At 36.5% G+C, this 11,112-nt stretch overlaps 1 protein-coding gene across 1 annotated transcript; it reads left to right on the top strand.

Annotated features, from left to right (window-relative positions):
• Positions 1–1,732: 1,732 nt before the first annotated feature.
• On the top strand, positions 1,733–10,484 carry LOC141599741 (katanin p60 ATPase-containing subunit A1). Its single transcript, XM_074419850.1, has 7 exons — positions 1,733–2,006; positions 3,561–4,026; positions 5,062–5,259; positions 6,579–6,823; positions 7,453–7,605; positions 7,741–7,828; positions 9,940–10,484. Exons 1-7 carry the CDS (start codon positions 1,885–1,887, stop codon positions 10,219–10,221), a joined length of 1,554 nt encoding a protein of 517 aa, XP_074275951.1. The 5' UTR covers positions 1,733–1,884; the 3' UTR covers positions 10,222–10,484.
• Positions 10,485–11,112: the final 628 nt, after the last annotated feature.

The raw sequence follows: 11,112 nt of genomic DNA, 5'->3' as shown, positions 1-11,112 counted from the left end.
CATTTATTTCAGACTGTTAAGTAGTGAAATATGATAATAATGAAAGTTGTGACCCGTTCACGTTTAAAATAAAAACTTTGACCCCTATTTCATTTATTTTATATTGTTAAGTAATGAGATAAGACAATAATGAAAGTTGTGACTCGTTCACGTTTAAAACGATTTAGTTGGATTGTTAAATTTTTGAACTCGCGATATTATTTTATAAATATACTCGTATGTTAATTAAAAAGTAAACTGTAGTGTTGAATATTTCAGAAATTTTATTAAAATATAAGACAAACTATCAATAATATTATGTGTAATAAGAATCGTATACATCATCATTTATATTCACCTTACCTAAAAAGACAATTTAAATAATTGACAAATTACTATTTCAGGTTAATATATTTTCTGCTTGGCTCGTAAAGATCACTATCATAATTATCGAGTTGAGGTTGAACAATTCTGAGAGAGCAAGATTGAAATCATCTAGAGTAATTAATTTGAGACATAAACACGGTTCCTTAAATTTAGGGAAGGCAAAGGACCTTTGAATTGTTGACTTTTAACCACAGAGTGACACCTAAGCTCTGTGGTTGTTGGTTTAATAAAGAAGATTTTTTAAGATGAAGGGTAATTGTGGAATATTAAGGCAAAGTGTGTAGGATAGTAATTTTGTGTGCGGGATTTAGCAAGTACGATTTTTTTTGCGTTCTATAAAATTTATAAATTACATTTTATTTTTCTGACGTCAAAACTCAAAAATTTCTGATCTTATATGTAATTTTTTTGAGTTATAATATAAATTTTTGAATTTAATGTTCAAATAAATGAACTCAAATTTTTTATAATAAAACTCATAATTTTTAGTACAAAACTCAAAAATTTTGTCTTAATGGTCAGAAACTATACAATCTGGCTGAAAATAATAATAAGAAAATTACCTCATATACATATCCATAATACATAAATTAATCTGGTTGAAAATAAAAGGGACATGCTAAATCCCGCACACAATTTTACTAAATTTCGCACATTTTTTTTTCAACTTATTCCGAATTTAACCCTCTCATTTCTTACCCTAATTTCTCACTCTCTTACCTAGGAGAAATTAAAAAAAAAAAAAAAAAACTCCAACACCCTCCCCCCACCCCTGCCACCGCCGGCCACCCATCACCGCCCCTATACCCACGCCGATCTCCCCGTCCCATATTCGCGCCGACCACTCTCTTCCCACCATGTTCGTCACCTCGACTGAGCTGCAATCATCATTCAATCCACCTTCAACCGCAACGAAAGTGTTGGATCGACGACGAGGCTGGTATGGAATTGATGGCGAGGGAGGCAGGAGGTCGGCACCGAGCCATCGAGGGCAGGCGGTCAGTGCTAGTGGAGGGTGATTGGGCTGTGGGGAAGGGGATCGTGGTTGAGAATTGTGGGTGTTTGATTTTTTTTTCTTTTTTTACTAAAGGGTAGTGGTCGAAAAATTAGGTAAAATGTGTTGGATTGAGTAAAATGACGTGTTGAATTTTGCAATTGCGAAATAAAATTGCAAAGTAACCAAAATCAAGCACAGATCAAATTTTAAATTATTTGTTTCTCCATTTATATAATTTTTTGATTTAGTTTTAGATTTTGTAAGACATTGTGGCACTAAAACATTTGAAAAAGATAGGAAGAAATGCAATTAATTAAGAAATGAGGACACAGAAACAACATAAAAAGGATTAGTTTACCGTTTAAGTCCCTCCCGACGAAAATATCAAGTCTATTTCTCTTTCACTTAAACTGAATCGCACAATTTACAAAGGTCAAAATCAAACACCACCACCATCACCACCAGTCCACCACCACTATTACTACTAACACTAAAACATAAAACCCTAATTTGCGGCAAAAATGGCGGACACCACATTGTCGGGATTGCAAGATCATCTTAAATTAGCTAGGGAGTATGCTGTTGAAGGACTTTACGATACCTCCGTCATCTTCTTCGATGGCGCCCTTGCTCAGATCAACAAGTACATTTCTGATCTCATTTCTTAATTGTTTATTGTTGATTCGTGTTTCCGTTTCTGATAATGTAGTAGGATTGCGGGATTGTATGCGCTATTGATTAGTTATAGGATGATTTAGTATTAGGGTTTGTTGATTTGAGATTCTTGACTGTAATGTTGTTAATTTGGCGTTGGAGGATGGATTTTGAGTCAAAAGAGCTTCCTGCAGCTGATTTTTGAGGTTTGGGAGCTACTTGGGATATGTTTACTTACGCATTTTGTTCAAGTTGCTTATATGGTGCCGGATCTTAATGCAAAACCGCGGACCCTGCCCAATCCCTTAAGATCCTCTCTGCTGACATGGATTTCGATGCTCCTTTATAAGGATTAGTTTTGCTGAAATAGTTCGGCTGTGGGAATGTAGGATATACTTGTTCTTTCCAGGGATTCCACATCTGTGTATTTGAAATATACTTCCACTTGAGGGTACGAGAGAGAATCCCAAATGTAATTGGCATTCAACCAATGCAATTTTTAATGAAGACCCTCTATACTACATAAGCTTTACGAAACACTGATGTTTGGCCCATTGTTGAAGACTCGAAAAGAAAAAGAAAGACATAAGCTTCGCGTGTGATGCCTTGAGATGTTCTAGGTCCATAAATATTAGTCAAATGAATTCACTACATTTTTGTTTTGGGGTACGAAATAACCCACAAATTACTCTCTTATGAGTATTGGCCTCAAGTTCCTCTCTCATATGTTTTTCTCATCTAAGATCTTGTACCAAAATAAAATGCAGTGAATTGGAGTTAGTACAAGGTTAGCTATGCTTCGTTGTTGTGAGTCTCATCGATATTGTTGCATTTTTTGCCAATACATTTTAGAGCTCAAATTTAATGATAGAAGTTAGTAAGGGAGTGTTAAAAGAGAAAACTTGAAGAGACTTATGATGGAGTCCTAGCTTTAACAAAATTGATAATTAAAATGGAAACATTTGTATGTAATGATGCATCATTTAAAGAAATTATCTAATCCATTTTAACTTTAATCACGGAAAATTCACGTGGTACCACTTCCGCACAAAATTTCCATGGTACTCGAAATTTTAAGGTTGTGATTATGGTTTCCTCTAATGTTAAAATTTTCATGCCCATTGTGACCCAATCATCACTTCCGTCAAGTTTTGCGGTTTTGTTGTTGATTTGCCATCTATTAATATGTGAGTAATTTTAGAGGGAAAATAAGTTACTTATCTAATAATAAAAATTTGTTTTGTACACATGGTAGCATTTCCTTTTGTCCACGTGGTGCCCCTAATGTTTTTTATTCTGTATATTAAACAAACCACAGGGATTTCTCATACACAATGGGTACCACAGGGAACGTGTCAAACAACAGGGGTACCATTGAATTTTCTGTTTTAGTTATACCATGTTGAAATCCCAGATTATCAATCCTATTTCCTCGAGGCAATCGAGTTACTTGTATTGCTTGTTCACTCTTTATTGCATTTTTAATAGTTATAATGATACAAGATGGTTGAAGTCATAGGATGTTTTCTTAAAATATCTTCAGGCACATAAATACTCTTGACGACCCGTTAATTCGTTCAAAGTGGATGAACGTTAAGAAAGCTATCACTGAGGAAAGTGAAGTTGTAAAGCAGTTGGATGCAGAAAGAAGGTCATTCAAGGATACTCCTGTGGGTCGACGTCCTCCTTCACCACCAATATCCTCCAAGTCTTCATTTGTCTTTCAGCCTTTGGATGAGTATCCATCCTCTTCTGCTAATCCCATGGATGATCCTGATGTCTGGAGGCCACCAAGTCGTGATACAAATAGAAGGTCAACTAGGTCTGGTCAAGCGGCCACGAGAAAGTCACCTCAAGATGGAGCTTGGGCTCGTGGTCCTGCTAAACCTGGTACAACAGGTCGTGGTACAAAAACAAGTAATTCTTCAAAGTCTGGGTCTGGAACCCGTTCATCAGCTAGCGGACGGAAAGGTGCTGGATCTTCAAAATCAGGCAAAGGAGATGCTGCAGTAAGTCACTGTTGGACTATTTATGTTATCCCTCGTCTTTCCTGTTAATGTGCATGAATGTCTTGCTGTTTTTTATTTTTATCCGTGCTTGGTAACTGATTTACATTTGTATTTTGGTTTTGTAAATCATTTTAATAACCAACATTTGTGTGGAAATGGAACTCTATTTTCTGTTCAGTATCTTAAGGTGAGTTTCATGCTGTCATTTGAAATACATCCTTATCATGCTTCTTTGTAAGCTTCATCAGCCATGCTGTACGGCTTGATTAACTTTCTTAGCTCTTTCCTTTTACCTTTGTCTATTTCTCGTATTGCTCCTACTAGTCCTGGTCTTGAAAATTTGATTCAATCTTCCCATTGCATCAGTTTACGGCTTTACAGCTGCTTGGTTGTGAAAGTATTGATTGGTCCTTCACTCCTTCCATCATTTCTTGAGTGAGTGTAAAAATCAGTATTAAGGATTGTAAGTCATAATGGGATCTAGGACTTCTACTGCGTGTTTTCTCCCACTAGCACACAGACTTGAAGTAAACTATGATACATAGTACAATATCTCTTATACGAGAGAAAACTTAAGGTGCCTCAGCAGATGCCACAAGGCCTCGGTCAGAACCAAACTTGTATTCTCCCTACACAATTGGCAAAGGAAACTCACTGCTTTGGGAGTTATTGATGTTGTCGTGTGGTGATATTATCCTTCCTTTTTCACAAGTAACTCTGGTATAAATAATGGTAAAGGGAGAGGCAATACGGGTCAATGGAAGTCTTAGTTCAAGAACTACACTTTGTTTAAATTTCTAACTTTTGTGTCCCTAGAGTTTTCCCCCTATTATTGTTTGTAACTAATAACTTCCACTCTTCCCTTGTAATCCCAATGCCCTATTCTTCGCATCCATTCAACTTCTCTGAATCTCGTCTTGCCCCACCTTTTTTGGGCAGTTCCCTGTTAAATCATCCCTTCTCCCTCTTTTAGTTCACTTTCTACTATTTTCTCATTTATTTTGCTATTTGATTCCTAATTTGTAAACTTGCTAGAGTGGTGATTCTGAAGATGGAAAGACGAAAAGGGGTCAGTACGAGGGCCCTGATGCAGATTTGGCTGCTATGCTTGAGAGGGATGTCTTGGATTCTACTCCTGGTGTAAGATGGGAAGATGTTGCAGGGCTGACGGAGGCAAAGAGACTACTTGAGGAAGCGGTTGTACTCCCACTATGGATGCCAGAATATTTCCAGGTATTCATTCTTTGGTTGTGTATTGCTTGTACAAAAGAGTCAACAAATTACCTCCCTGCTCAATAAAAAGGAGAAATTGAGTGAAGAACTACTCATTATCTGGTTCAAATTAACAATTGAAATTGTGAGAACATAATTAGCTCGGTCACTGCTTAGATATTAGAGGGTTTAAAGGTCACCATGTCTGTATTTTTAGGCTCTATAGTTCACATTTTGGCTGCAACAACCATTTCCTCTGTTCCGAGAAAAACTGAGATTTACTACCTTGGAAATTAGTGTTCCTGAAGGTGAGAATATTACCATGCTATTAATCCCACATTTAATTGTAAATTTTGTGCTTAGTAAAGTCCTTTTATGACCTTATATGGTCATGCCAATGCGATTCAAAGATTCTTATTCTAAGATTCTAATTTAAAGAGAGAAATGATAAGTTAGACTAAATAAGTCTCAATGACTTTATCACTAAGCTCGGTGGGATGGGAATACTCTAGGTGGCATATATTACTCGGGTTATGCACCCCGTAACATTTGTTTTTGGATTTTTAGTATCTGGATACTAAAATGAGATTACGTTACCCTTTATTTTTTTTATTTCAAACTCAGAGAAGTTACTTCTTCGCTTTTCTACCCAACTCTTGTGCAAAAGTGTTGCAGGTTTTGCTGCACCTTACTTACAAAAAACATCAATTGTAAGACAATACACAAACATGCTAGTTCTTCATTTTCTCAATAGTTTACATTTAGTTTTGGGGTGTAATTTGAAGGAAGAAGACATTCATCCTCCATTTTTATTATCCAAGTTTATTACTTTCCTCTTAATAGGTATAATTCTCATCTTTTATTTACAATTACTTCATTAGTTTACATTTATTGTTCTTTACTTAATGTTTTCATAGAGAATGACTTTGATCAAACTGTAGGTATCCGATTTCACTGCAAGTGATTGAAGTTCTACCGTGAAAGTCTCTCTAGTGTCAGGAGTCCATAGAAATACCACTATGTTGGCACGAATTACACTCTGATTACCGGGAATTGGGTACATAGGGGATAATGTTGAGAAGAGAATAGGAATAATGTTGGCTTTCTTTCCATGCATTCCTGTTGGCTTTCATCCCATGTCTGCGATTTTGTTTTTCTTATAATCGTGGTATGCTGTAAGTGAAGCCTTATTGAAACTTTAATTTCTGTGATATTATTACAGGGAATTAAGATACCCTGGAAACTGGTTTTAATGTGTGGGATTATTTTTTGTATTATAATCGTGGATATGCTGTAAGTGAACCCTTACTAAAACGTGAATTTCTTAAATATTATTACAGGGAATTAGGAGACCTTGGAAAGGGGTTTTAATGTTTGGGCCGCCTGGTACTGGAAAGACACTTTTGGCAAAAGCTGTTGCCACTGAATGTGGGACAACTTTCTTCAACGTGTCTTCTGCTACATTGGCTTCAAAATGGCGTGGAGAGAGTGAGCGCATGGTTCGTGTCCTGTTTGAGCTTGCTAGAGCTTACGCTCCTAGTACAATCTTTATTGATGAAATCGATTCTCTCTGCAATGCTCGAGGGTATGTCTATTGTTTCTTCTCAGATTTGCATGTGCCGAATGCCTGAACTTTCAGATCTTAATTCAAGTACTTTTTTTTCTCATATTTGGTGTGAAAGTTAATTTTGCTTTCTTTTTTTCTTATTTATGAGACTGACTGGTTTCCATTTCAAAAGGAGTCGAAGATTAACTATTCATTGCTTTGGAATGAGTAAATGGCTCACTAAAACTTCATGTTTCTTCTTTATTCTGAAGTAGTAGTCCTTGATGCAAATTCCGGCAAAGATTCTATTATGTATCATCCAGAATCAGTCTCTATGCGCTTTTATCACAACAAAAAGCATTCTGTATATCTGACAATCCGACCCTTTGAGGCATAAGGGTAATGTTGTTATTGCTGTCTTAATGTATGAGACTACTCATGTAGATACATATAGTCTCATTAATGGCCATTGGTTAATTTTGTGTCCCCTTCCTCCCAAATGCTTTTGTGTATGTCTCTACACTGTTACTTTTGTAGTTCTTATTCCTTTTTACCTCCAGCCCCATGATGCATAGGTGTGGTGCATAGTTACTCTCCTTATTCTTTCCATTTGAAAATAAATGTCTGAATTTGGCTTAGCATTTGACTGCTTATAATACTCTTTTCAGGGCTTCAGGTGAACATGAATCATCCAGGAGAGTTAAATCTGAGCTGCTTGTTCAAGTTGATGGTGTAAATGTCAGTTCTTCTGGTGAAGATCGTAAGATTGTAATGGTGTTGGCAGCTACAAATTTCCCTTGGGATATTGATGAGGCACTGAGGTACAGTATTACTTAAGCTTTTCATATTGTATAGCTCTCAGCTCTGAAATCAACAGTGTAGCTTATGCGTATGTTCCCTCAAGGTTTAGTTTTCCTAACTTGTGTACCTTTTTAATTGCTGTTGATGTAATTCAGGAGACGATTGGAAAAACGTATTTACATTCCTCTCCCAAGTTTTGAGAGTCGCAAAGAGCTTATAAAGATAAATTTGAGAACTGTTGAGGTGAGATTTAGATCTTTGTTTAGATTTTGCAATTGATTATGTTTATTATACATTTTATCATATACAAGTGGATGTCGTTATGTGATACAATATCATCATAAAACTACCAGCACTTCCAAAAGGGGGGAATAGAGAATACTTTGTGATGGACTAATTGTGAGAACTACAGTAGTGGTGAGGACTCCTGTCTCTGCTGGGTAGTATGTGATACACTCATCCTTTACACAATACTATATTTTAATTAAATGTCGTGATAGAATATACTCAAAGACAGAGTGTTCCGTTATTGTCAGGAAGGGAGCAGATCCGGTGACCCATGTATTAATACGAGTAGTATAAAATTAAAAGAAAAATCTTTATCATTTGATGCTCTCCTCATTAAATCTATCACCACCTCGCCACAACCATACATCCACCATGCTATCTTTGGACTTCGGTGAATTCCCCGATCATCAGGCGAATTCCCAATCATCAATAATATTGTTGGTGTTAGAATCAAGATGCATAGTTTGGCAACCATGTTTCCTAATTGTACTTCCTTACATCACGTGAGAAAAACAAATAATTTTCATAATCCCTTGAAAAAGAGTTTACTCCTTCCCTTCTACGGTGTCATTAGGTTTAGGAACCAATGGCAGCGCTAATGGAGAAATCCAAAAAAGGGTTTAGGGTAATTTCTATTGGCGTTGGTAATTCATACCCTGAACCCTTTTATCGTAACCTTGTATGAGACTGAGATATTGACGCTGGTTGAGTTAAGATATGTGGCCGGCATCCTGACATCACTCTCATCCTTGGTTAGCACCGCCTAAAGCACGACTATTGTTTGTCGTTATCTTGAGTGAAAAGGGAAGAGGTCATAATTTTATTCAGGATGTTGGCGTTTTGGAAAGAGGGAGGAGGAAATATCAGGTGCGTTGATGGTGTGACTGGTTTTAATGAACTGACGACAGGAGAAAGTTTAGTTGGCTGTGTAGAGAGGAAGATTGGTTGATGATATGTTTCCACGCGTCAAGAATTCAATCTAAACTTTTTGAAGTTGTCTTATAGTTGGAGCCAAGTTGCTTCCACTTGGATCATGATAACATGAGAGCATAATTTTGTTCTCATTTTGTATATGGACATCGCCTTTATGATTTCTGTTTGTATATTGATGTCACCCACAATATATCTTTTTTTGTATATGGGCGTCACCCCTTGGTGTCTTTAAGAACACTGCTATTTTTGTAGTTGTCGTATAGTTGGAGTCAAGTTGCTTCCGTTTGGATCATGATAGCGTGACATCAACTATATGCCTTTTTGTATATCGGTGTTGCCCACAATGTGTGTATTTTATATATGGGCGTCACCCCTTGGTGTCATTAAGAAGACTACTTTTCTTACTTATGAAAAGGAAGTTGAGCGAAATGAAATGAGAGGAATAAGGACTAAGGAGTTGGAATGGAGGCCACAGCTGTGGGGCGGTCGGGAGGCAAAATAGGGTTTAGTTGTGTACTTGTGTCTTAATAAGAAATGCTGACACGTCGAGTCGTCTCTTAGGTGAGGAAGTCTGACCCCAGAATTAATCGAGGGGTACTCATGCACTTCAGCCATGTAAACTAGGATGTATGTGCTGTGCTGATTCTATTGAAGTAGCATATTTCTTTTTCCAGATTGATTATGTTGAGCTTGTATTTAATTTATGTTGCATAGTTTGTAGCCCTAGTCCCTGCATTCAAACAAGCTGGGTACATTTTCTTTTGGAATAGAGTTATAGGTATATCAAGTACTAGTGTGGTTGTCGGCCATCTTTGGAAGTACATTACTTTTATGCCCTTGTGAAATGCATAGATATAACTTGTTGGAACGGCCCAAATAGAATATGGATATAACCTGCTGGAACAAAGGGAGTTACTATGTGAAAGGAAGACTTTATGCTATAGAAAGTTTAGAAAGTTTAGAAACTTAAAATATCGAAAACACATTCTCGAAAACACATTCTAAGCCTTTAGTTATCCGGATACAAAAAGCCACGGAATATAGTAAATGGGTAGGGACGTAGAGTTTCATACTGTTATGTTTGAGAAATGGGAATTATTTTAATGAGATATTTGGCATCTACTTGATTATAGATGTCGCCTGATGTGGACATCGAGGAAGTGGCTCGAAGGACAGAAGGCTACAGTGGAGACGATCTGACCAACGTTTGCAGGGATGCTTCCCTGAATGGTATGAGGCGTAAAATTGCGGGCAAGACGAGAGACGAGATTAAAAGCATGTCTAAGGACGAAATTTCAAATGACCCGGTCGCAATGTGCGACTTTGAAGAAGCATTGCGGAAAGTTCAGCCGAGTGTCTCGGCTACTGATATTGAGCGCCATGAGAAATGGCTTTCTGAATTTGGTTCAGCTTAGAATGGGCAGTTAAGTTTCTGCTATCAACAGGCTTCTTCTGGGGCTAGTTTTGTAATTTTTCCAGTATCGGAACATGTTGGAAAGTTCAGCAAGTGTGATGGTTGAGTGGGGTTTTTTTTTTTTTTTTTTTTTTTAATCTTTCGAAGAAAAATTGTAATCACATGTATCAATGGCAATGCATCAGTTTCCTGTTTACACCTGCAGCAAAAATGCATTATGTATTATTTGCGTTATTTACTGTATAATTCCGACTGTCAATCTTCCAGCTATTGGTACTCGTAGGCTTATACATTATTTCCTCCTGTTCATACGTCGGACTTTTTCACTTTTTCCATTTATTTCAGATTCACTACATTTTTATACGCATGTTTCAGTACAGGTATTTTTCCTTTTCTTGTTTTTCTGAATAAAAGATCAATTTCATCAATCAATCAATACTATATATTAAATCCAGAAATCAAGGGACTTCAATGTAATTAAAGAAAGTTATACTCCCTCCTATTCACTATATTCTTCCCTATTTCCTTTTTCGGATTATTCGAGTTTTCTTTCATATTTCTTTTTTTGGGTTGATTTGTGTGGTCCAAATTGAATTGCAGGTCAAGTAGGGTGTTTTGTGTGATCCAAATTAACTTTCTTATTTCTTGTGCAAAAAGAAAAGGGGGAGAATATAGTGAATAAGAGGGAGTACAAACTAATTATACTATATAGTTTTAAATCAATAGCATCGTGTGATGGACTCGATTAAGGGATCTCAATGTAAATATTATATAGTTTAGGTTAAAATTAAATTATATAGAAGTTAGGTAATTTTCCTAAACATGGTCAATGATCTTAAAATAAAATAATTAATTAAGATGGTTAATGATCTTAAAATAAAATAATTAATTA

The sequence above is a fragment of the Silene latifolia genome, chromosome 9 (assembly GCF_048544455.1).
Source record: "Silene latifolia isolate original U9 population chromosome 9, ASM4854445v1, whole genome shotgun sequence".
Taxonomy (NCBI): Eukaryota; Viridiplantae; Streptophyta; class Magnoliopsida; order Caryophyllales; family Caryophyllaceae; genus Silene; species Silene latifolia.
The sequence above is the reverse complement of the archived record's forward strand: the minus strand, read 5'-3'. Positions and strand labels throughout refer to the sequence as shown.